The sequence below is a fragment of the Kryptolebias marmoratus genome, linkage group LG19 (assembly GCF_001649575.2).
Source record: "Kryptolebias marmoratus isolate JLee-2015 linkage group LG19, ASM164957v2, whole genome shotgun sequence".
NCBI lineage: Eukaryota > Metazoa > Chordata > Actinopteri > Cyprinodontiformes > Rivulidae > Kryptolebias > Kryptolebias marmoratus.
Window position 1 is genome coordinate 20,181,596 of NC_051448.1, and position 26,878 is coordinate 20,208,473.

Sequence of the window (26,878 nt, forward strand, 5' to 3'; positions counted from 1 at the left end):
GGAGGAGCTGGTCCAAGTGGCTGGGGAGAGGGAAGTCTGGGTCTCCCTGCTTAGGCTGCTGCCCCCGCGACCCGACCCCGGATAAGCGGAAGAGAATGGATGGATGGATGGATTTTAACACCTTTCATAACAGGATTTTAAAAGTTACAGAGTGAGTTTATTGGGCTGAAAAGTGAAAGCAGCAGCAGCAGCAGCAGCAGCAGCATGACTGATGTACGGCCCTCCTTGAAACAGGAAATTAAAGTCAGACTTTAGGATTGTTGTTGATCCTATCAGTTGTGCATTCACAGCATTTATTACAGGTCATCAGTCTCAGGACTGGACCCCCCCCCCTCCTGTTCATTCCTGATGAAATGACCTTTTTAAAAGGAAACTTATAAAGATAAACTTGTTTATAATCAGTACCCTACATGTAAATAAAAGGGACATTGCTGTTTGTAAAATAAAATAAATGCTATATACAAAATTCATTTCCAGCTTTTGCCTCATTAATTTATGTAGATCTTGTCCTTTAAGAACTGTATCTTTAAGTATATTTTTTTCTAACAAGTATATTATACCCTGTGATGGACTTGCATCTTTATCTGATTCCGGAGATCCAGCCGTCGGTTCCGTTCATACTGATATGGTTGTAGCTCCATTACTCTCACAAAGTCTTCCGGCATTTCTTTGTATTTGAGATTTGATTTCAGTTCACCTTTAATGCTCAAAAGAAAGCTCATGTGACACCTTGATTATGTGTGGAGGAGTAGGCGGGGCTTAATGCCCCACATCACCAGTGCACAGACTCTGGTTCCATAAATACAACACAGCAGCTCTCATAAACCGGCTCCTGCTGGCTTCAATTCCCAACATAAGAAGTTAAGGACAAGTTGGTCTACGAATATATATGTCTATGGACCAGACTGATGAGCTAACAGCTAGTCAGAGCGCAACCAAGACAAAAGTGGATTCTTGTCCGAAAATCATTTTAATTCCTAAAATGTCTGGGTGGTTCATTTAAACGGTATTTTGTGATTTTTTTACACAGATGTCAGAATGTACACAGAATTATACCGCATTCTGTGGTTATTTAAAAGAGCAAATGGAGGCAGCAGCAGCTAGCTGTAGCACTTTTGGTGCAGCCTGGAGTCACTAACACAGTTATTATGGCATTAACCTTATAAACCTGCTAAATTAACCACGTAATGTGAAATCTGACAACAGGTTAAAGGTTTAACGGCAGCATTTGCTTGAACCACTATAAAAGTTTGATGTCTTTAAGCGCCAGTTTTTTTTTGTGAAGGCTATTTTGAGAAATAAGAAAAAATATATAGATCACTACTAGAAATATATTTTAAAAACAGAAAACTTTTATCTTGTTGTCATACACAAGGAAACTTTTTTTTTTTTTTTTTACAGATCTTCCTTTCTGCATTTTTAATACAAAAACCATTAAAAGGGAGTTTAGTGCTAAAAAGACTGTCTGCGCCACATGCCGGGTTGATTTGACTAATCTGTCCCATTACTCAAACCTGAAACTGCATTAGGAAGACATCAATTTACAGCCAGAGTGGACAGGAAGTTGCAGGAAGGACATTGTTGCTGAACTTCCTGAGTGAGCAACTCTTTCAAAGCCCCTATTAATGCTGAAACGCAAACTTTGATTCCTGAAGACCTTCAGAATAAAGTCCTATTCTTCAGAGAAGATGAATGCTTTTGGAGTGGAGCCTCCTTTGTTTTACACAAGTTATCGACCTGGTGGCTGAGTTTATACTCCTCACTCAGCTGACCAATAACTGGTCCCTTTAGGAGGCAGACATTAAAGTTACTCATTACAAAGTCATGAAGACTAGTTAAAAAAACAGTGGAAATATACTTCCAATATATTAAGTTTCTCATTTTGGAGAAACCAAACAGCTGAGCACAGGAGAGCCACCTCTTCAGGACAAGACTCAGCTGTCCACCTACACCTCAAGGGTAAGGGACACTCTGTTGAGGACCGAAATGTTCATATTTTGGACCGAGAAGACGATGGTTTGAGAGGGGGGGTGAAGGTGTCAAAAGAGAAAAAACAACTTTAAACAGAGGAGGAGGAGGAGGTCTCAGGTTTCAGCTTTCTAACAGCTACAATGGAGCATTAGGCCTGATACTCTGTCAGAATTGATTGCAGCCGTCCACAAAGCACGTCCCATTTCACACCTATGCTGGGCGTCTTCAAAAACTTCCACTCTGAGACCTGGGCTCAAAAAGTCAGAATCCGATCACTGTTGTCGTGCACACGGACAGTCAAATCTCAGCAGAAATGGACTGGTTGTCATTTAAAAACAGTGTTGTGTGAACAGGCCCTAAGGCTTGGAACGCCACACTCCAGTTTGGAATTGAGAAAGCAAAATGTCTTCAACTACAGAATAAAAGTCCAGTAGTTTTTTTAAAATTTTTATTTTATTATCTGAAGGTGGAGGTCGGGCATGTATTTACTGAACATGGAGCACAGAGAGCTGAGGACAGAGTTGTCTCAGGAGCTTAGAAAGAAAATTATTGACATCATCTCAAAGGTAAAGACTATAAGACCATCTCCTCTGACTACAGCTGCTCAGATTATTCAGAAGTTTAAGGTCCACAGGACTGTGGTTAACCTGCCTGGATGTGTCTGCAAGAGGAACACTGATGACAGATTATAGAGACAGATAATATGAACGGTGACCAAAGAGCTCAGAACAACTTTCTAAAGACATTAGAGGTGAACTCCAAAGTCAAAGGTCATCAGTGTCAGATCACTCCATCAGTTTGTTTGAGATTTAATAGAAGACGACTGAGCAGGACATCAAATCATAAAAAAGCCAGCCACCAAGGTTCTGGGAGAACGTCCTTTGGACAGATGAGACAAAACTGGAGCTTTTTGGCAACAAGTTCCATCAGCTTTATGTTCACAGAGCCAAAGATAAAACATAGTAAGAGAAGAACCCTGTACCTACAGTGGAACATGGAGGAGGCTCGGTTCTGTTCTGGGTCTGACACAGGGGCTCCTGAATCTGTTCAGGGTCCAAAGAAATCTCAAGACTATCAAGGCTTTCTGGAGCTAAATGTGCTGCTCAGTTAGAAAGCTTGGTCTCAGTCAGAGGTTATGGGTCCTCCAACAGGATAATGACCCAAAACACAGAGCTAAAAACACCAAAAATGGGTCAGGACCAAACATTGGACCATACTGAAGTGGCCTTCTGAGCCCTGATCTAAATCCTGCTGAACATCTGTGGAAAGAGCTGAAACCTGCAGTCTGGAGAAGGAACCCTTCAAACCTGAGACAGCTGGAGCCGTTTGATCAGGAGGAGTGGGACAAAACACTTGTGGACAGGTGCAGACGTCTCAGAGAGAGGGACAGAAAACATCTGATTGCAGTGATCGGGTCAAAAGGTTGGGCAACAAAATATTAAGTTAGGGATTCAATCATTTAGGCCAAGGGCAGTTTTATTAGTTTTTTTTAAAAATAATTCTGTTGAACCAAAATTGACTGACTTTTATTAGCTGTTTTTTAGTCATTTCTATTTTATTTATTTATACCAATTTTGTCGACTTAAAGGGCATTTCCGTGACCTTTGTGAGTTTTGTTTTGTTGCACTAAAAGGTATAAAGCTATCCACATGTGTATGGTGAACAATTAGATGAATTTTATCTGTATAGTATTCAGTGTAAATCCAGTGTTACAGTAAATTCTAACTCCACACAATCGGGACGGCTCCATTCCTTTTCTCCTCCTGCTGCCGTAATCTCTGCAGATAAATTGTGTAACCTTCAGCTCTGCAGAGTCTTAAGAAAACTCCCCTCTCTTCTGCTTGTGTTAGTGACGATTAGAGCCAACAAATCAGCTCCGCACAGACTCAGCAAGCCCGAACCAGGAGGAAGGAGGAGAGAGGCGGTGGGGGGGTCCATTCAGATTTCACAGCTGATAACGGGAGCGAGCAGGCGTGGAGAGGAAGCCCGAATGCGGCCCTAATCCTCACTGCGACAGGACTGCAACACAGCAGCAGAGTCCCCCCCCGCACAGTCCAGGAAATTAGGCGTGTCCGTTCGGCTCCAGTCGCCCCGAGGAGCACGAGTCCATACCCGGCTCGGCTCGATGGATTGAGCCTTTTTTGCGTTTTTACTGCTGGCTATTTTTCAAATGACAAATCCTTTCCAGTCACGGCGCGGCTGCTGAACACGGCACTCCGTCAGTGCTCAGCAGACAGCTCGGTGATGGAGACGTAATTGGAAAGGCCGGGTCCAATGAGGCAGGTAAACAGTCTCAGAGGGCAATCAGGAGGGGGTCTGCTGGAAGGGGCCCCGACCTGAGGAACAGATTACAGAAAGCACTCTCACCATGTGACCTTTCTTTCAGAGCCGAGACCTTTCAGGTGATTCTGCCTTTTAAATTTCAAATAACTGAAACGTCTCGTCAGAAGAAAGACACACAACACAGAACTGAAATGGACTTTACTTCCAAGAAAAAAGCTCAGAGTTTGTTTGGATTTTACCAGAATACATGAAACCCAGGAACCCATGACAAACAAATAAACAGGATTATCGGAAGGGGTCCTTATGCAACACTAATAATAATTTCCTGCCCTATAATTAAAAAGGGAGCAGTTACACAACAGCTGCCCAGCGAGGACACCTCTCACTCCAAACGGGGTTTCCATTGGATTGCAGCATCAATACGATTAACTCAAACCGTGATGTTAGAAAGGAATTTCAACCCAAACAAAGAAGGAAAACCAAAATACCAGAAAAAAAAAGAGCATTTAAACAGATATTTTAGGCATTTTGAAGTGATGGCTCTGCAGAAAAGTTCTAAATAATATCTTGTACAAAGCTCTTTTAACAACCTCAATATGGAGAAACAAGAGTTTAAGCCTGGACTGATGACCCAACGGCTAGTCTGAACGCAGCTGAGACCAAAACGGATCAGTCGTCCCAAAACTCCAATCTAAAAAAAAACTAAATTCAGTGGTTCATGTGTTCTCTATTTTATTACGTTTTTTCTAACCACAATCAGTTCCTCCATTCACAGCTATTTACATAGAATTCTGTGCTTATTTGCAAATGCAAACAGCAGCAGCAGCGAGCTGTAGCGCTTTCCTGCAGGAAAAACATTTCTGCTGGAATCATCCAGGTGACACGTGATAACTAGAAAGAAGACCTGAAGGCGGAAGTTGAAGCCACAGAAGACGAGCGCTCCCCCTAGTGGCTCATCTACATTTTTTGACCCTTCCATGTAAACAAATGGGACATTTTCCCCAACTAAAAAATACAAAATACAATTCAGATAATTTGTTTCAGGTGTTGATTTTTGTTTTATCTCTTAGCTTGCTGCTGTATGTTCAAATATGCATAAAAAACTCCAAAACATTTAGTTTCAATTAGTTATTTGAGGCTGACATGAGGTGGGAGGGTGTGTAGGTACATCCAGTGATTGCTTTCTGAGAGTTTCATTAAAATCCATTCATGATTCATGGGATATTTTTGTGTCTCACACACAAATAAACAGACAACTACATGATGACCTACCTTGTATGGTGGCTAGCAATAATAACTGTTTAATACAAAAACAGATGGTGGTGTAAAGGTTTACGAAATAGTGTTTGAAACGAACCTTTAAGCAATTTTTATGATTGGAGCCGTTTCAAAATGGCAGCAATAAACTCTGATCTTGGCCTCGCTCAGACTAGCCATTAGCTCATCAGTCTAAACAGAAGTCATTTGAAGAGCCACAGGTAAGACGTTAATTATGCTCAACTTTTTCCACTTTAAATGATATAACTAAAATGTAATCTCCCTTTCAATTAAAACTTTCTCTGCAATTTGTTGTTTCACATCAAATGAATCCGGAGTGGTTCAAACAGGGTTCACCTGGGGGCATCAGCAGATGTTGGATTTCAGACGTCAGCGCCCACAAATGCCTGTCCTTAACCAAACACTTCCTGTAAAATATGTTCACCTCTGATATTAAAGTCGAAAGCTCGTCTGCCAGATGAGCCTGGCTCCCTCCCAAACACACTGTCCTCTCATCTGTCTCCTTATCTAAATAAAGCAGAGGAAACGCAGCAGCTTTGTGCTCCAGATAAAAGCAGACGAATGGGCCGAGCACAAGACCCGGCCGTTATTATCTCCTCTGATGCTGGAACCGTTTCACTGCAGGAATCGTGGCCCAGCAATATGCTTCGGATGAATAAAATCACTGGTGCGTGTTAGTGACTCTGTGTGCTCCGTCCAGATAAAAGTTCAGTCCGTTCCCGGACCGCAGAGGTCCTTCACCATATACGGTCCCTCCAACTCGTAGCCCATCTTCCTGTAGTAGTTCCTCGTTCCTACACCTGCAGGAGGACACACACAGAACAACACTGGGTGAACACCAAAGTGCTACAGCACAAACGTCTGTTGCTGCTTTGAGTCACAAATAACGCTCCAAAATATCGTCACAGCTTCGTAGGAGCCTGACGCCATGCAACATTATTGGAAGTTTCAGCTTCAAAAGGTACTTATTTGTACAAACACAGCTAAAAAGAAAACACCACTGATCTATAGAGCTCCTGTGCAGCTTAGTTTATCATGATGTTGTGAAATTCCTGCCTAAAAAAAGAAAATAATTGGAATATTTGCCCCTAAAATGAGCGTTCATGTCTCACGTTCCGCTGTAGGCTGTACTTTCATTAAAAACCTGCTATTTTATTGTTTCCAGAAAACAAAATGCAGTGTAAGGGCTGAATGAAGCTTAAACTGAGTTTCTGCAGCTAGAAGAAGCACAACACCAGCTAAAAGCTATAAGAAGCAGAGGCTAGCTAAAAAGTAGCAAAAAAAGATAAAAATAGAGCAAAGCATGCTGAAGCAGATTACATAAAGAACAAGAATTTTGAATTAGGAGATCCCAATGTATATTTTTATGGAGAAGACATTTGTCAATAAAGGTAAATATTTTATAAAAAGTATAAAAGTTACAAAAACCAGAGGTCGCACCACCCATCTTCTGAATGAGCTGGAAGTTTTGATATAAGAATGGCTAAAACAGCACGAAGTCCGCAGAAGTAGTTTTAGAAAAATAAAAAGCAGGAGGTTCAACAGCAGCAATAATAATAATAATAATAATAATAATAATAAAAAGTTAGCATGGTACGTTGCTACTGCTAACTGTAAGTCGGCCATGACGGAGAGCAGAGAGGATGGTACAACTTGAGGTTTGAGTTGTTTATGTTGCGGCCCACGGTGTGATTTTCAGTCATTGTAGATGAAATCTTTTGTTGTGAAAGGATCGTAAGCCAGCCATCGGCTCTAATAACCGTTAACACCATCTGTCAGATCTTTGTGAAGTGATTCAGCTGAGGTAAGAAAACCTGCAGTCCAGCATGTTCAATCAAGCTCACACAGCGTGGTACTTACAAGTCCTTTATGATTTTTAAAATCGCACATTGGTGAAAATAAAGAAAATAAAGTAATAACAAGGTTTCCAGCAGTGTCTCAGGATCCTGGCTACCTGCCCTCCCATCTAACGCTTTATTGCCTGGTCTCCCTGTCCCTGTTTGACGACGGGCTGCTTTTTAAATGCTGCTTGTCCTGCTGCCTGAATTAGACCCTAAGTCTGGACTTGGCTACCAACCAAACACACCTCTGTGTGTTTCTGACAGTCTCAGTGCGAAAGTGTGACGTGTCTGCGTCCTGCTCCGAGGGCTGGTGACCCGCGGTCGTCTGATGGTCTCGACCTGTGCATCAGTATATTATCTACATGACCAAATATGTCCACCAGTGCGATGCTAAATGCATGTAGCTGTAGGCAACACACAGCGAACTGCCGTCCATCATGGTGGAACATAGTCTCTGTGCAGACTCCATGAGGAGAAAATACAGAAAAAGTCTCTGGTCTGGTTAACAAAACTTCTCCTAGAACTTAAAATCATTATTTGGAGAACAAGTTTTAATATAGTTCTACATGAAATCCAAATTTGTTTTTTACTTGTCAAAAATGTAATGGATGATGTGTGTGTGTGTGTATTGTAGAACCTCTGTGTAGATTTTGATTTTATGTGACTTTTCAAAAGTTTGAACCAATTCCGAGACATTCGTTGTGTGATCTCTTCTTTAAAGAGCTAAAATCAGCAAACAGCCAGGGTTGCCATGACAACCATGTCCATGACGGTTGGATGAACGCCACCTAATCAACCTGGGTGGTCCTAAAAACAAAAATCTGATTAGCTTGGGTTTAATTAGATGTTTTTTCTCCTGTTGCTGTAAACTAACAGGGAACGAAAGAAAAAAAAGTTTCCAAGCAGTGTTTTTTAATGAAAATAACACAAGGTTAAAACGTTCTCGTTCTCGGAGTAAAATAGATGTGAAGTGAGCGAGGGAGCTTCATTTTTTACCTGAGATGACAGCCAGTTTCCCAGAACCATGTTCGTCTCTGGCAATCCTCTCAGCCTCCTCCATCAGCATCATCCCGAATCCCTGCGCAAAGAGCAGATTCTGTTTCCAAACAGTCTAAAAACATCGGCAGATTGATGTGGACCAAACAGGAGGCAGCTGTGAGCTCTGATCTGATGGGGGAAAAAAAAAAGACTTTAAAATGCAGGACTGTGGCGGACACGGAGCCCACCTGATGCTGAAACTTGCTGGGGTCTCGGCTGCTCACGGGGACCACGCTGCCGTACACGTGCAGCTCGCGGACGATGGACACGCCTCCTTTCAGGTCCGGTCTGAAGGACTGAGGGGAACAGCGCCGCAGCCGCAGCAGGCCGATAAGGATGTCCTGCTCCGGGTCCTCGTAGGACAGGAAGGTCTCCCAGCCGCCGTTGGCCACGTAGTCCCTCCTCACCAGCTCCACCTGCAGAGGCATATCAGTCAGGTCAGAGTAGATTAAAAAAAACAAAATCGCCTTGATTTACTTTCCATCACCGGTGTACAGGTTACCTGGTAAGGCCTGACTTTGTGGTGGATCTCCTGAATGCCCACTTCTCTGGTCCTCACATCTCGACACTGAACAGTCAGACAGGTGAACAAAACAGGTTAAAGGCTAAACCCTGTAAACTGTTTCCAAAAGATAAAAAAATCCCTGGAAAAATGTTTTGACTTACAGTTTTGCATTATTACTCAGCGACAGGGTTTAAACAAAGGGGTGACTAGTGACCTGTGACCTTGAAATCAATGGGGATCATCACAGACCCATGAAGTGTCCAGCTGTGCAGTTTGACATTTCTATGTTAAAGGGTTATCAATTTAGAGCGCTTTAAACAAAGGGAGTCACCTGTGACCTTGACCTTTGACCCTTGATATCAATAGAGATCATCCTTGACCTATTAAGGGTCCAGCTGTGCAGTTTGACACTCCTACATTACACGGCTGCAAAGATTAGAGCGCAGACGTTTTTAACAAAGGGGTCATCTGTGACCTTGACTTTTGACCCCGTGACCTAGAAATCCATAGGGATCATCCTTGACACATAAGGTGCCCAACTGTGCAGTTTGACAATTCTCTGTTAAATAGGTAATCAGTTTAGAGCTCGGACAAGAAGGCAGACGGCACCGTAGAATAATGCATCCTGTCTTAAACCAGGCGTATAAAAAACACAACAACTCTGTTTATGTTTTCAAACAAACAAAATAAGCAAAAATACTTTACAGTGTGCAGGGCCGTAGCCAGACTTTAAAACATACTGAGGTCAACCACTCATTATCCCCCTGCACATCAGTTACATTGAAGACCAAAACTTGATTAAAATAGAAGCATTTATTTAAAACAAGTGACTTGAATGTGTTTATGACATGTATCTGTGTGTGTTTGTAAATCCATGGGGATCAGCATCATCTTAAGCAACAGAGGACTCAGGGCACAACCACGATGACTCACTGAAATGACATGAATTAGTTTATATGAATGTTGATTCAAAACAAAAGATTTTAGCAGAGATTTCATCTTTTTATCAAATACTACAGCCAAATACCTCCTACAGGAAACTGGTGGAGCTTACGCAGAGAACCACGCCAGTCAAAAGCTTTGTTTTGATGTTGATTACCTATTTAACAGAGAATTATCAGAAAAATACTGAGGTCCGGACCTCGGTGTCCTCTATGGTAGGTACGGCCCTGACTGTGAGTTCACTGTAAAACCAAAATGATCAAGTCAGTAAAGTCATGGGGCTTTCAGCATCTGAACAGAAAAGACTCTGTGAACCTAGTCCACAGAGCGGGACCGGCCCACAGTAACAGTTTTCAGTCTTTAATGTAAACAGGTGGTAATTTGGTAAGTTGACACTAGCGGATGAAACACTACTGTAAGGGTACTGTTACACAGTTTCATATTTTGCCACACATTTTTACATAGCGTAGGGCCACCGCTACGTGACTTTTGTTTCGATGGTGTGTATGTGAGATAAATGCGTTTTTAAGGTGTAACCTTCATGTTACTGAATTTTTCTACATGACCCAAACACTGCGGCAACCTGGCGTTGCTGGAAATCACGCTGCATATGCGAAAACATCAGAGAAATAAAGCGGGGATGTTGTGATGTCATCGTCTTACAGCCACGTATCCCAATACTCCACAGAGACGCGAGGCAAATACGAGACGGGGGCGTTACATGGAACAGCCTTTCAGACACGGCCGAGTGTTTTATGGACGTACAGGAAATTAAAAACATGAAAAAGCAGAATATTGACTTTGCTTAAACAATACACAGATGTGCTATCAAATATAAAACTCTGTCCCATGTGGATCCATTTACTCTCCACGATAAACCAACAGGCAGAGGCAAGCAGTGTTGTGTGTGTGAAGCTTTACACACCACTTTATAACAAGCTGCTGAAGTGAAGCTTCCTTTAAATTTGTCATATTTCCAACAATAAACACTGCAGAAAAAAATTAAATTGACGAGTGACAACCTGATATTTCTGCCACCTGTGGGTCAAGTTTTTTTAGACATGACTTATAGTTTGTCTGGGGCTTAATTTCTACTCTGAGTTTGTCTGCCTGTCTTATAAAGACTGCTGTCAGGACATAACAGTGAGGGCATTTTGTAAGGTTAGATCATGACAAAAATATTATATTTTCCATTACTGTAATTATTGACCACAATGCTTGTTTTCATTTATTTTTTAACAGTTCATTGCTTTTGTCACACAGGATTTTGATTGTATTAATACACAGAGGAGTTTCGCTCCAAATCTGGTTGTGAGGTGACAAATCTTAGTTTTCATTTAGTCAAATCTTCACTTTTGAAGTGGGGAATTACGACTGAAAATAAAATTTAGCAATGGGTCTTCAGTGTTTCTGAGAAGTACTGACCGTATTATCTTCAGGCAGACATTATCATTGTGGAGAACCGCCTCAAGTTCTATGAAATTTTCTGCTCGACGTTTTGGGAACAGATTTGTAAAAATCACCAAGATGGTTTTTTTCATGTTTCACTGCTGTTTTTGCCACGACAATCAGAGGGGGGAAAAAAACCAACATCCAGAGATAAGAGAAGCAGTCAGACGAAGCCCTGCATTTTTCTGATGCACCTAGGTGTTAAAGCTGACATAAAACAAACGTCTTCGCTGGAGCATTAAGGGCCAATTGTTGCCTGGCAACCCTTGACGTGTCCAAGCAGGTCTGAAATCTCAGGACCTTTAAAGGCTTTCACAGTTTCAAGGATAAGCATCCACTGAAGAAAAAAGGCATGCTGGAGAAAACTTTGTAGACGCATTTATAGCTCGGAGACAACTTTCTGCTCTGCCTGTACAGCAACAGATAAGAAAAGCCAGAAAAGTTTGATTTATTTTATATTATTTTTAAAGGGAAAACGGCAGTAGGAAACTAGGTCAGAGTTTGGATCCTTTCCACTTGGCACAACAACATCGTCACTACGGTTTTTCTCTCTTTTTTTCTTCTTCTTGTATATGCAGAGTAATGCATGGCATCAAATCCAGCGCAGCTTTGAGATGGTTTCTACAGCTGTGTGTGACAATGAAGGCTGAGACTAAAAACACCCGAGGATGATGACCTGATGCTGAAGGACAAAGAACAGTGAGGGAAATCTGCTCTGGTTTTTTTTAAAGAAACAAACGGAAGGAGAGGTGACACCAAGGTTTGTTCGGCAGGACTTTAACATTAACTAGACACTTTCTGAAGGACAACAAAGCAGCTGCTGCCTAAAGTTCCTGCAACGGTCAGCTTTCTTCACCAAAGATTGTAATGGGAATAAAAAGTGCTTCCATGATGCTCTGCTGCATGGAAGTTAAAGCTGTGTTTAACTTTTAGAATGGAAAAGTACAGAAGCATTTATGACACCATGTTTTAGTGAAGGAGCACTCCTTTGTAGGAAGCTTTTACCTGATCCCTACTCCCATTCGGAGACCCCTCCGTGTGTAGAGCTGAGTATTTAAAGGAGGGCCTTTTGTTCTGTGGTCAGACTCACTCTGCTGACTCACCTCAGCTCAGTGATTCTCAGCTATATAATTTAAATAAATTATCCTAAGACAAACCTCTTCGTTGTCCTCTTTGTTAAAGAAAATTCCACAACAAGATCTCTAAGAATTTGAGACTTTTGGACATAAGGCAGACATTTTGATGCATAAACTGTATAAGAAGAGTAAAAAGATGAAAAGAAATGTTAAAGGTGCTGCCTGTGGCTCATTAAGGTCACCATGGTAACCACAGACCTGTGTCTTTCACACCATGACAGCACTTTTCATAAGACAGGCAGACAACCAAACAGTGGCTGTGGAAAGGAAACAAAAATGCCTACAAGAAGTCTTACATTTGTAGGAAGGGTGTTAAGGAAATTAGACAGTGTGTGACATCAACGCACTCTTAAGTTGAACATTTTGTAGTAAAATCTCTAAAACAAAAATTAAAAAATAGCAAAACTCAAATTTATTGTGTGGATGGCACATAATACCTTTGAGCTCATGACCTTGAAATCATTAGGGATCATCCTTGTCCAATGAGGTGTCCAGCTGAGCAGTTTGACATTTTTATGTTAAAGGGTTCTTATTTTAGAGCTGAGAAACTGTCCACAGACGGACGGACGGATGGCGCCCAATATAACATGTCCTGTGTTAGCACGGGGGAATAAAACTTACTAAAAACATTAAAAGTACCATTTTACCTTTTAATGATCTGCTGTTTGCTCATTTTGTCTGAGTTGTATGACATACAGCTGCTAAAAGTCACAGCAGATTATTCCCGATCGAGCCACGTGTGTTGAGGGTTTTTTTTTGGATGTTGGGGGTTTTCCAACTCGGTGGGAGGACTTGTGAATTCAAATTGTGACAGAAATGAAAGAATAACGGTCATATAAATGGTCACCCTTAATAAATAACATAATTGTTTTTAATGTAAGCTAACAGAGAGAATTAGTCTGAGTTTAGGTTTTTAATCACCTGTCTTTAAAGGGAGCAGGTGTTTCATGCCACTGAAGCTGTAATCTACTTTCCAGCTAATATTCTGTCCAAGTGAGAAGGACGATGCTCCAACAGTCCTCACAGACACTTTAAACATTTTTTTCCAGTCTCCCATTTTACTCTATTGTAGTCAAATAAACCCTCACCCCACCAGAACCTTCTCTGGATCAGCTGGAAAAGTCGAATAGCTTCATGACTTACGATACGCTGACACACAGTTCCGAAGGCCTTTCAGTCTCACCTCGGTGCCCATGTCCTTCATCCTGGCGAGGGCTAGCTCTCTCAGGTTACCGTGCTCCACACCGGAGCTCACCAGGGGCATGGGGATGTCCCTGGTAGAGGAAGGGGGAATGATAAAAAGAATAGCTTTAGGCAGCTGCATTAGAGATGTTACCATCTAAAATCAAACTGCAGCACATTGCAAACACAAAACTAATATCCTTGCATTTATACTGCATCTGTGATGAATATCATTTCTAAGCTGAGCAGAGAGGACAGGAGTAACAGACTGGGAGGAAAAACATGAAAAAAATAAACTTACACCAGGCTGTAATGCAGCAAGCCTTTTCATTATTTTTATGTGATTGTAAGACAGTTAAACCTAAAGACCTAACGTCACTTGTGATCACATGCACATCGCCACAGTTCTGGACTGAGATCCTCTTTTGTTGTAAGCAAACAAAGTTGTAGCCGTTTTGGACAAACCCTGAAAAGAACTTTTTGGCTCTGCAACAAATTTTAGCTCAATATCTGTAAAAATGACAGTTCTACCCGTTTTTATATTTTATACGGTCAACTGGCTGTGGCAGCCATCTTGAATTGAGTTGGCGCCAAAGGTTTATCAGTTGAAGGTTTATCTATCAGTGTTATATTAAAACTTGTCCGATGGTTTCTAATAAACTTCTGCAACGGACAGACAAACACACACAATGATCGGGTAAAAAGACAAACAAGTTTTTTTGTTTGTTTTTCATGCAGAGCTGAAATATAAAGTATAAATAAAAAATCACAAGATTTGAGGTGATGAAGGGACAGACAGTCGCCACACTGTAATTCTGATCTCTCATTATCAGCTTCCTTCCACCAACAGCTGCCTGCCACCACATCCGGCAAAAAGAAAAACAAAACAGGATCTTTCAACGTCCTCAAAATATTATTTCCAGACATAAAAAGACTGCAAACACTCCCCCTTTCATCTTCTTTGTCCACCAGCTTTTAGCAAATCTGATTTTTTAGCAGGTAAATGTTTAGACTGTTTTAGGATTGCCAGATGACCTGACTTGATAGGTACAATTAGAACAACCAGCTAACAAGCTAAAAACTGATGATTTAAAGATTAAACATCAGGAAATTTAACGCCAACAGCAACAAACAAAGACTAGATGTAGAAATTTATAGTTTTAGGCCAATGAAGCCTGAATTTAGTAAAGGATTGCACATCCTTTGGGGTCATAAATCAGAATATTGCTAATCTTTTAACTTGATTAAGCCCCTGCAAAGGGAGATGTGGGCTTCAAACTGTGCTGCCAACCATACAGAGTCTCCCTGGGCTGACAGTTTACCTACATGTGAAAGAGGTTTTATCCAAACTTTTTTTTAAAAATAGTGTAAAATCCAGTTGTTGATGTTTAAGATTCAAAATACAAAACAATATGAGTACAGAACATTTAAAAAAACAACTTAAGAGTCCAAAGTAATTATATTATCTGATAAAAACTGTCTGCCTCTCCCTACAGTAAGGCAGGGTGTGTGATGGGTCTTTGGATAAAACCAAAAGGTCCATTTCTTATTTATTCAAATAAGAGGACATAACAATGATCAAGAAAGTACAAATTATCATTTATTTTTTTCCCCGCCACCATAAAAAGCCTTTGACCATGTCTTTGTCTGTGTCTGTCGGTGAGTTTGCTTGTCTGTCTGTTTCCAAAATATCTCTTGAACCACTGGACAGATTTAAACTAAACTTTCTGAACCTGATTCAAGATGGCCACCAGAGGTAACTGACCATTCATTGACAGTGCGTCTTATAAACCAGTGCGCCCTATAGTGCGGAAAATACGGTATTTATTTCTAAATGTTTCATCACTTTGGGATCTCATCAGTCTCCAACAGATTCCCTCCTCACCTCTGCACTCGGTACACCCGTGTCCAGGGGGGCACCAGAGCCAGAATTCGGGCCACCAGGTCCACCAGGAAGCTCGGGGAGTAGCTCTTGTAGCGCCCGGTCTTCCACAGCTCGTACAGCCCCGTGCCTCGAATCACCAGCGTCGGGTAGAGCTTCAAACCGTCGGGTCTGAAGGCCGGATTCTCGAAAAACTCCTGAAACAGAAACAGCAACTGATGAAGTTTCTAGTTTTTGAAAAAGTCACGCATATATGTCCATATAAACAAATGATTAAAAATGATTTCACTCAACACTGTGTTTTGAAGTAGTGTAAAATGAACTACAATTTGTTTTTAGAATTTAAAAGCCTTGCCTTTGTTGAAGAAATGCCACAATTTTAGACCAAGACGTTATGATGAGAAATGACGGAGTTATACTTGTTTTGGTCAGACCTTGGAAATGACATTATGCACAATCTCATGCAAGATCTCGCAAGATGTATTAGAGCTCAGAGTATGTGGCGTGAATGAGTCTCAGCTACTATCACACCAAATTTTAGCTCAATACCTATAAAACTGACTGAGTTATAGTCATTTATGTGTTTACTAAAGTCGATTAGCTGTAGTCGCCATCTTATTGTGGGTTGAGTCCAAAAGTTAATCAGTTGTAGAAGTACATCCAATGATTACGCTCTGAAAGTTTTATTAACATCCATCCTCTGGTTTATGAGATATGTTGTTAACAGACAGACTTGACTGAAATAGTTAATGAGAAAGTTTTAAAAACGGATCTCGTACAATCAGTTTGCTCTCAGAGTAGAAGTTGCGGATGACTCTCAGCTACTACCACACCAACTTTTAGCTCAATAACTGTAAAATTTTATGTGTTAAAGCCATTTTTGTGTTTCCTAAGGTTGCTTAGCTGTGACAACCATCTTAAATCAAGTTGACCCCAAAAGTTAATCAGTTGTAGATGTACATCCAGTTATTACTTTCTGAGAGATTTATGAAAATCTGTCCTCTGGGTCATCAGATATTTTGCTAACAGACAGATACATAAACACATCCACAATGAGATTATCGCCCTAATATGGCAGGCACCAGAAAGGAAAAGAATGAAAAAGAAAACGCACACAAGTCCCAACAGGGATATAGGGAGGACATTTATAATTATCTACATAAAGTTAATAAAAAGTCTCATTTGCCTGGTTTACTGCAGGTGGGGGGGTAATCAGAGGGATTTCCAGCCCTCCCCCTTCTCTCTGCTCTGACGCTCATGATGGGAACCGTAAAGATCTGGAATCTCCAGGCGCATTCTCCAAAATAGGCCACTTTATCTGATTTCCCATAATCTCTCCTGTCACTGCTCATAATCACACGAGGATGTGTTCCACACGGCCCTGCAGTAAACCTAAAGGGTGGAGGTGGTGGTGGTGGGGGGGTGTCAGCAGCAGCTCCTCTGACAAATAAAGCATCTAGGGACTGTTAGGGAGATTCTGCACCTGCTCCCATTCCCAAACGGGGGCATCACATCCTGCCTGTTGTTAGAGAAGAGGAGGTCTGTCAGGGACCCCAACCCCAGGACAGGAGATGAGACGCAGAGGGCCTGTGGCTGGGGGAGGGTGGGGTGGGGGTGGGGTTCTCAAGTTCTGCGAATCCCACATGAGTCCGTGTGGACAGCAAACATTCAGCGGGATCACAGGAACTTTTCCGAGCCGAGGATAAAAACAGAAGCAGGTCCCACTGATGGAGGAAGGAGAGAACGATTCCTGTCAGAGACAGCAACGAACCCGTTTTAACGGACCGTCTCGGCTGTAATCTCGGCTGCTGTTTACATCATATATGCAACGTTTTTTCCCCACCGAAATCAAATGGGACACTGCAATCGAGTAATTGTTAAATGTGAGCAATTTCCTTTCTGCTTCAGATGCGTTCTCTTTTTAATGCTTAATCCCTTTTTCAGGGTTACCGGCAGCGGAAAGCTGGCTCAATTTAACAGCAAATATTCTGTCCGTTCGGGGAAAAGACGTATTCATCCTACGTTCTTTAGGTTTCGTTATTCTCCTTATTGCTTACGACTTGAAATTTTGAAGTTTAAAGATAAAATAAAAAAGACAACACTATGCTTAAAAAATTAAAAAGAGGCTTAAACGTTGAATGAATCCAGGGTCGATGTTATTGTTGCACTTTTATTTGTATGTTTGAGTCACGACTTTATCAGAGTTCCTTCAGGAGTACAACAACTAAACCCATTTTCACCAGTAATACGTTCAATAAAGAAAGCTGCAAAAGATAAATGACTAAAGCCTTCTGTTGAAAACTTGAAGGACATAAACAAGAAAAGAACAACCTATTTAATCAAGTATTACTGAAGTGGAAAACTCTTTCTGCATAAATGTCTGAGAAACAGCTCCCACATTTAGGCACTAAACTTACTGTAATAAAGTTTAAAGGGGACCTATTGTGCAAAATTCACTTTTTGCATGTTTTTGTACTTCCGTTTGGGTATTTACTGCTTCTAAAAACAGTCCAAGCACAAAAAAACACCCCGCTGTTTTTTGACAATAAGTAAATGTTTGTACTGTTTTCAAAAACCTCGGGATTGTTGCGTTGCAATCCCCGTTACCTAGCAACCCCAAGCCGAGCCCAGCCCCTCACCTAGCAACCCAAGTAGAGCTCCGCCCACTTCATTACAAGAAGACCATCATGTTAGTTCTGCTGGAAAAGGAAAATGTTCTGTCGTCAGCTGCGATATAGAACATGTGTCCATTTTGCCGCTACCAGCCGGGGTTTGGACCCACTTATTGCCGCTCTCCTACTTGACAAATGTCGGTTCTGAACCGCTAAATGCCCCAGTCCCAAAGTCAGAATCTTCAGAGTTTGAATGAATAACGATATAAATGTGTGTCAGATCCTCAGTTTTTATGTTTTGAGTCAGGACACTGAGTTGGGGCAGCTTATTTGCATAAAAGTGACGTAGCCCTAAAACCGCTCCTTCTGAAATGAGCTGAAAACAGGCAGAACTGATCAGGTGAAATCTCAATATCTGAGAATGATTTTGTGTCTTAAATGTAATAAACATGTTTTGTACAGCTGACTTGTTCAAGGAAGTTGAATAGGTCCCCTTTAAATAAGTGATTTGGCCAATAAAAAAAAAGCTGATTTTCTTTATACGAGACATTTTTAGGACAATATTGCAAAACAAATACAAATTGGGCCCCTTTCACATAGAATAATTATGCTATGGTAAAAAAACAAACAAAAAAAATAGCTGCCCCTGCGTCTCTGTGTTGAGTCATGAGGTTATGCTGATTTATTGTTGTGGCGGCTGTATATTCATGCACACCGGCGCAGATTGGTAGTCAAAACATGTGAAGCAAAACTGTCCTTGATCGTTCATGATTTTGACAAAGTGACTGAAAGACGACACGCAGACGTGATACTCAGGGTGGCAGCATTGTGCTAGAGTGGCACGATCTCTGAGCGTGGAGTTGCATCCTGACACGATCAACATGGAGTGTCCCAACGGCTGTTCCTGCCAGCGCAGCTTATTTTGAAAGGATTATAAAGTAGAAACTGTGGTCATGGGTGAGCTCGGCTTCAATGTCAGGCCACCTGCATCCCCCTTCACGCTAAATGGAGCGCCGAAAATGAAAGAATATAAAGATATCCGGCTAGCAGGATTAGCAGCAGCACACGTCTCTGTACCTGAAAGCTCTGCTTCATTAAAGAGGTTTTCAGCTGCAGGACTCGGTCTGAGTTAATTTCAGGTCACCAGAAGCCATCATTACAACACCAGTGGGGTGTAACATATTCAAAGAAAAAACAGATAATTACCAACAAATTTGAAGAGTGATTTTGCTTAAAATGCCCACCCCTAGTATGTGACAGTGTCGTGGTGGGAATGAGCTCCTGATACAAAGAGCAGAAAAAGGAACGGGATTGTCTCAAAGATCCAGAAAATAGCAGGAACATCATAACATCCTTCACGCTGAGGGAGGTTTTCAAGTCATGTTCACAGAGAACGTAGTGGAGTCGTCGTCCAGTGGGAAGTGGGTCTTCTAGGCATTGAAAAAAGTGGGATTTTGGAAAACTTAAGGTCAACAAACAGGCTAAAAATCATCAGGTTGCAGTTATGATGATTTGGTGTAAAAGCAGAGGCTTTATGGTTTGTAGTTTGTTAAATAATAAAACAAAAGAAAAATAAAACAACATAAACATATCAGGATTTTTTTAAATGTCCTTTGAAAAAAAGATTAGAAATGCCTCGCCTAGTTCTGCCTCTACAGAGCAGAATCGCATGAAACTAGTCAAGAAATTTGGAGGAATTTCAGTTTGTAAAAGGGAAAGGTGCAAGCTGCGATCTCAGATCCTTCAAGTGTCTTTGAAACACTCATTCATCACCAGCTGATAGAAACACTGAAAAAGGGATTAGTTTGGGGAACCATCGTTAAACTCCACAGGGCAGAGTTACATTCACAAATGCCACTTCAAACTTTACTGTCCAAAAAGGACAAAATGAGCACCCAGACTGCTGTCAACAAGTCCAAAAGCCAGGCTCTGTGATGGTCTGGACTGGGATCATTGCTCTTCTGTGACAGCAGCATTAATGCAGAACAGTCCAGCAGAGTTTTACAGCAAGATTCAGTAAGATTATTTAAAAAAAGAACATCCTTTCCAGGGACATTGATGTATTTTTCAACTAGACAATGTAAAAGCACATTCTGCACAAATTATGAAGGCATGACTGAACTGTCCTCTGTGCAGTCCTAACTTGTCCCCAAAAAAGAACGTGTGGAGAGTAAAAAAAAACAAAAACAACAATAAAGAACGCTGAATTGATGAGCCCTAGAAAGTGTTTTTGGAGAAAGAAAAAAAGGGACAAAATATTACCTGCAAATTTATACTGCTAGGTGTCTTCGATGCCAGAAAATGTTGTGAAAAAAGGACTCAAAAACCTTTTCTGCCCTAATGTTCTGTTTCCAGTCTGAAATGATTGATTCAACTTTAAGCATGGAGATGAAGTTGGTGAGACAAACCATGAAATATGTCTCCAAAGATATGAAAGTCACAGTAAATTTAAGGCTCACTGGATGTTAATTTATTTGTCATACTGAGCTCCTAATCTCTGATTGTAAAAACGGATAAGTTGACCTTTTTTTTTAATTGACTTCTAATTTATTGTGCAAAGGTGAACATAGATTAGTCCCACTTAACATTACAGCCTCTACTGAAGATGAAATGCACACTGAAGATGTTTCTTCAAAGGAAGCATTTCAGAATGATGTTACATTTATACAGCAGGTTGGAAAAGTATTCACCCCTTGAGGCATTTTCTCTGTTTTATTGATTGTCTCGTGTGTCTTACATTTAATTATTAAAACTTGTTAGCATTTTTACTGACATTTTTACACATTTTTTGTATTCGCTATCTTTTATTTTTATAGTTTTACTTTATTGACTGTGAGAAGAGATCAAACAAAATAAGATTCTTCTTACTGGTTTCATTATGTTATCTCTGAATAAATGACAATAAACTTCTTGTGTCTTACAACCTGAACTTTAAAATTACTTTTGGAGGTTTGTAATTCTTTTTTTTTTAATATAAGCAACATAATTACCTTTTTGAAGCAGCGATAATTTGAATATATTTTTTATTGTGAAACAAAAAAGAGATGAACTGAAAGGTGAACCCTGTCCCAGCCTCAAATCTCTGGAAGGATTACTCCTGAATTTATCTGTATTTTGCACTATTCATCTGTTCTTCACCTCTGACCAGTTTCCCAGTCCCTGCTGATGAAATCATCCCCACAGCATGATGCTGCCACCCCCATGCTTCACTGTGAAGGAGGTGTTCTCAGCACGATGAGAGGTGTTCGGTTTGCACCAGACACAGTGTTGTCTCTGATGGACAAAAAGTTCAATCATGGTCTCATCTGACCACAGCACCTTCTTCAGATAGTTTGAGGAAGAAATTCCAAATGGTCAGCTTATCTTTTTTTTCTTCAAGCAGCTGATTTTTGCTGACCACTCTTCCATGAATCTCAGCTCTGTGCAGCTTACATCTCTGCAGAACAGCTGCAGTTCCATCAGAGTCATCTTTGCCCTCCTGGGTGGTTCTCTGATTAATGCCCTTCTTGCTTGGTCCATCAGTTTTGGTGGCTGACCCTCTCTTAGCAGGTTTGCTGTGGTGGCAGCATTTTTTCATTTTCTTATAATAGATTCAAAAATCTGTTCAGAGTTTGGGACCTTTTTTTATAAACCAACCCTGATCTGTACTTCTCCTTCAATTCACGGCGCAAGTTGTGTAAACAACTAAAGCGCTATGGACAACGTTGGCCCGGTGTTGTTGCTGTTTTTTAAACTTATGGGGATTCTCCTGAGACTTCAGGAAGAGAGGCACAGAGGAAGAAATGCTCTGGATGCCCCGATTCTTGCGCAGAGTAGGACAGCTGTTTTCAGCCGGAGACAGACGGCATAAACGTTGCAGGGTAAGCTAACGCTGTTGTTTATATTCCTACCTTCGCTCTTTATGCTTGCATCTGGTCACACCCACGACCAATGAGTGAACAGGAGCTAAGCTTGCGGCACCCACGAAGAAGGGCCGACCCGGCTGGCCCTACTCCGAAGCAGGGACCAAAGAAGCAGGGCCGGCCTCGAAAAAATGCCAGTGGAAACGCACGCAAAGCAAGCTGAGTAGAGTGGAGCCGGGACCTTTAGAGCCCGTGGAAATGAGGCAATACATACTGAGCTCATTTACCACTCAGATTACTGACAGGTGGATCTTAATAAACTATGTGACTTCTGAAGGTAAAGTTTGGAGCTACAAATGCATACATATGCACACTCTTTTTTTATTTTTTAGAATTCTTTAAAACTAGTTTGTTCTTTTAACTTAATAATCATGAATTAACAATGTATCCTCACTCTTCATGAACAGCACATTTCAAGTATCTTGAATATTGTAAACCATGAATTATATCATAATTATTGTTTAAATTTAGAAAAACATTTCAATCCTGGTATGAAGAATCAACCTAAAGTGTGGACCGACTTACTGAAAACATTTCGACAATGACAATGACAACCTATAATCTCCAACCAACTATTTCTGGATGCTCCCTGCGTAAGAATGTGGCGAGTTTTATGTCTCCCGTCTGAAAATGCCAGGATGCTTTGGTTCGCCTCCTGGAGTGAAAATTTTTTGGAACCTGCAAAAATCTCCCCCCACCTGCTGACAGGCAGTGTGCCACGGAAGATTAGATGTAGTGAAGAGGAGCAAAGGGGAGTCACACACAAGTTGTATAATCTCGGTGTCAGTGTGATAAGAAGGGAGGAGGGGAGAGCTGCGGGGAGAGAGGCGACGTGATTGGAGGAGGACAAAGGGACGGCAGCAGGGAGATTGATGACGGAGGAAGAGAAAGCGTCGAGTGAAAAGTTACGATTGGAAAGGAAAGAGATAAGGACAGAGTGAGGGATGGAGGAGGAAAAAAAAAAAGAACAGGCAAACAAGGAGACAGGACATACTGAAAGTGAGAGGAAGAAAATAAACCTGGAGAGGACAAGTGACAGAGGAAATGCTCAGGGAGAGGAAAGGAAGAGACGCTGAGGGTCAAATCCACATTTAATCTGCTTCTCCTGAGTGTGCCGACCTGCTGCTGCCCTTCATTTTACCAGCGGGAGACACAGAAAGGCTTCAGAAAACAAACACACACTCTCACAGAAAGGTAATGTGGCAAACACGCGAGGAGACACAAACCTCAATCTGTGGTTGAGACAGGCGAAGAGCTCAGAGCCACCGAAGAACACAACATGGGCCAGGGACAGAATTACTGACATAAGAGACACTTGTGGACAATCTAAAGTCATGGGGAAGGAAAAAGTCCACCTTCTTCATTCTTATGTGTTTATCAGGATATAGTAAAAATGATCTGGTCTTTACCAGGTTCTCTAATTATTCAAATCTAACCTCAAGTGTCCAAAAACAAAACATTTATAGAAAAACTATGACTAAAAGTAACTCTCAGTAGCTGTTTTCTGTGTCTTCATCTGTCTCCCGCATCCCTGTGGAGGAATTTGGGCCCACTCTGCTTTATAACGTCGCTGTAGTTCGTTGAGGTCTGCAGACGTTTGCTCCTGCTCAGCTCTCTTCGGGTCCCACCATAACATTTCAGTCAGGTTGAGGTCTGGACTGCTGCAGCACTTGAATTTGATTTTTTATTCTTTTAGCCGTAGACTCAGCCATGACCCAGTTTGGGCCAAGCTTCAGCTGGACCTCAGATCGACACACATTTGACTCTAGAGGAGTTCATGTTTGACTCAAGGACTGCAAGATGCCCAGGTCCTGTGGGTGCAAAACAAGCCCATACCATGAGCCCTCCACCACCGTATCTGACTGTTGATATGAGGTGTTTCTGCTGGTATGCTGTGTCTCATTGTTCCAGAAGTCTAGTGGCTCATTCAGATAAAACTTTACGAACCAAAGTCGTGCTGCCATGTTCTGTTTAGAGAGAAGATGTTTTCTCCTGCGGCCTCTCTGGACGGGGTGAATACATTTGTACACATAATGTTTTTATATTTTTATGAGAATTATTTAAAACAAAGTTTTTTCCTCATCTAACTTCATTGTTCTGGAGTATCTTGTGTAGATCTATTACTTATAATTATTATAAAAATCCATTTAAACTCCAGGCTGTAAGACAACAAACTAGAAAGATTACTAAGGGGGTGAATACTTTAGCTACCCATTATATTTTAAAAGCAAGATACACCCACATAAAGTGTCTCTGAGTCACATCTGAGCTCTTCTGCTTCAATTTGATCTCTGAAACTTTTTTATCTCTGAACAATAGTGTTTTATTTGTAATGTCTTCTGCCAGAGGAAATCCTGAAACTTTTTAATCAACGAAGAAAAAGAGAAATCCGTTCACTGGGACCTCTGAGAAAGTGACTGACATGTTAGTTTGGCCTCACCTGCAACAATTAGGAAAACAACATTTGTTCCCCTCGTTCTGCTTTTAATTACTTAACTCTTGTGTTATCGTTGTAAGAAAAAAAAGCCCAAATGAGGCAGAACTACACACAAATCCAACTGAGCCATCATTTACTTCCTACAGGCAGGCAGATCGGGGGCGGGACACACCGACTGAACTTTCGTATTAGAGCTGTTTCTAATCAGAGACGCTGCTGAGACACATCTGACAGGATCTTCCATCGCAGTTGTTCCCAAGTGACGGTTGCAGCTTTCTTCTCTGCTATTTTAAGATGCTACATGTCGAACTGACTTGGCGCCACAGCACCACTGTGAGCGAGTGTCTTATGACGCACTGACGCCTGCTAAAAAAAGCTATGATTGCTAATGTCGCAAACAGTTAAGATAATGATCGAACCGACGCATAACTTTGCAACTATTTTTACCTGGGAGATGTGTTAGTTTCGTTTCAGGGGGTTTATTACATTCAGTACGTATGCCATAAGTCGTTTTTTTGAACAGGAATTATTTGCTGCGCCTGCCTGTCGCTTCAATAACACGTCGGCCTGTTTTGTGCGTGCTCACCATCACTTAGAAACCACAACAACAACAAAGCTGTTTTTACCAGTTTTCTATGTCTGTCTTCATCTTGATTAAAAAAAAAAAAGTTTTGGGCGACTCTTTAGCCAAGCTAAGAACATAGTTTTTCTGTTTATTGATATGTCATTGATGTGAATGTTGTCAGCATCCAAATCATTTGGATGGAAATTTTAAAACAATATCCAGAGTATTATAGATGAGGCCTAATAAGGAAACAAGACCCAGTAAAAAAAAAAAAAAAAAAAGAATTACCAGTGCACAGAACTTTCTATTATTGAGATCCTGTAAAAACTACTTTTTAAATTGTAATCTCCATTTAAGAAAATAAATCTCCAACCAGATAAGCAACAAAAACACTAAAATACCAATCGGTACCACTAGGTGGCAATAACATCCAGCTTAATGAACGATCAAAATACAAACATTATTCTGAGTGTGGATATCATTTTCTCTAATCCCGTTAGCTTGTTTTATCTTTGACGCTGTTAATCATTTTTCTCTCAATCAGTAACTTTTTCAGCATGTTTGAAGATAATTGGTGACAGAGTCATGAAAAAATGAGACAAGATTTAGAAAATTGGGTAGAAACGGCTCCATTGTTTTTGAGGTTTCTAACACAAAAAACGATAGCGAGCATCTGAAAAGGAGGCTGCTACGTCTGTTTTTTTCTAAATCTTTGACTACAAATTAAAAAAAAATCTTTACTTTTGAAAGAGTTATTAAGAAAACGTCAAACTTTCTCTCCAAAGTCACTGTTTTTATCTGAAGAAAAGGTGTAATCACTGCAGGGAATGACCTTTTTGCTTAATATTTGAAAATGCTTGGATAAGGACTATTTATGCTCCAAAGAATGTGTTTTAAAAGCCAAACTTAAACAGAAGAAAAGGGATATGTTGGTTAGTTGAGTTGAAAACAAACTAAAGGTCCATTAGTAAAGTTTTAATATTGGCCGATGCTGATCTTTAGCAAATCAGGGCAGGGATGATCAATTTATGTTGATTTGATTGGTTGATTATGGCTTTAAACTATCATTTAATACTGATGATTATTACAAACTACTAGATACAAAAAAACAGTAAACAAAACAAAAACAAACTGCCTGTGATTTAGTAACATAGTCGTCTAAAAAAAAGGTGTAATCATTTTTTAATGAAAATGATTTAAACTACTAAAGCAAATCTTTTAAATGAAGAAAGATAGATCTTGACCAGTTGTTACCAAAAGAAAAAAAAATTATAATTATTATTATTATTATTATTATTGACCATCACTATTAGTGTGATTGGACGTGGACATTTAAGGCTCCAGATGTTTTCTGAGTAAGACAGAAGAAATTTAAAATGGCAGTTCTAAACAAATCCTGCAATAAGCTTCAAAGACAATTACACAGTTTAATATGTCTGAAAACACAAGCAGGGAAAGTTGTGCTTTCTCTGTATTTCATACAAGCAGCTGAAACACATCCGCACTGTTGAGAGTGAGTCATTATGTGTGCGCATGGAGAAGGCAATTGTTGTCACAGCGTGGAAACACTTACCATTTCACGAGTGTTTACTTATCATAAATATGTGTTAGAAGAATAAGCATATTACAGTTACGGTTTATAATAATAATGCTGACAATGAAATGAAGCCAATCTTGATCCTGTGCAGAGCTGGTGCCTCTAATAGTTTGTGCATATGGTTAAGCCTCTCCCTGGGCTGCCACCTTATCGTGGTGGAGGGGTTTGAGTGTCCCAATGATCCTAGGAGCTATGCTGTCAGGGGCTTCATGCCCCTAGTAGGGTCACCCAAGGCAGACAGGTCCTAGGTGAGGGGCC

The 26,878-nt window shown here is 40.8% G+C and overlaps 1 protein-coding gene across 1 annotated transcript in view; it reads right to left on the reverse strand.

Moving 5' to 3' along the window:
- Positions 1-4,435: 4,435 nt before the first annotated feature.
- elp3 (elongator acetyltransferase complex subunit 3) overlaps positions 4,436-26,878 on the reverse strand; it is a 46,549-nt gene continuing 24,106 nt past the window's right edge. The window contains exons 10-15 of the mRNA XM_017432375.3: positions 15,511-15,704; positions 13,627-13,717; positions 8,914-8,979; positions 8,600-8,827; positions 8,370-8,451; positions 4,436-6,332 (exon numbers count right to left, since the gene is read on the reverse strand). Of these exons, the coding sequence (XP_017287864.1) occupies positions 6,241-6,332; positions 8,370-8,451; positions 8,600-8,827; positions 8,914-8,979; positions 13,627-13,717; positions 15,511-15,704 (753 nt within the window). The 3' untranslated portion in view covers positions 4,436-6,240. The remainder of the gene's footprint in view (positions 6,333-8,369; positions 8,452-8,599; positions 8,828-8,913; positions 8,980-13,626; positions 13,718-15,510; positions 15,705-26,878) is intronic.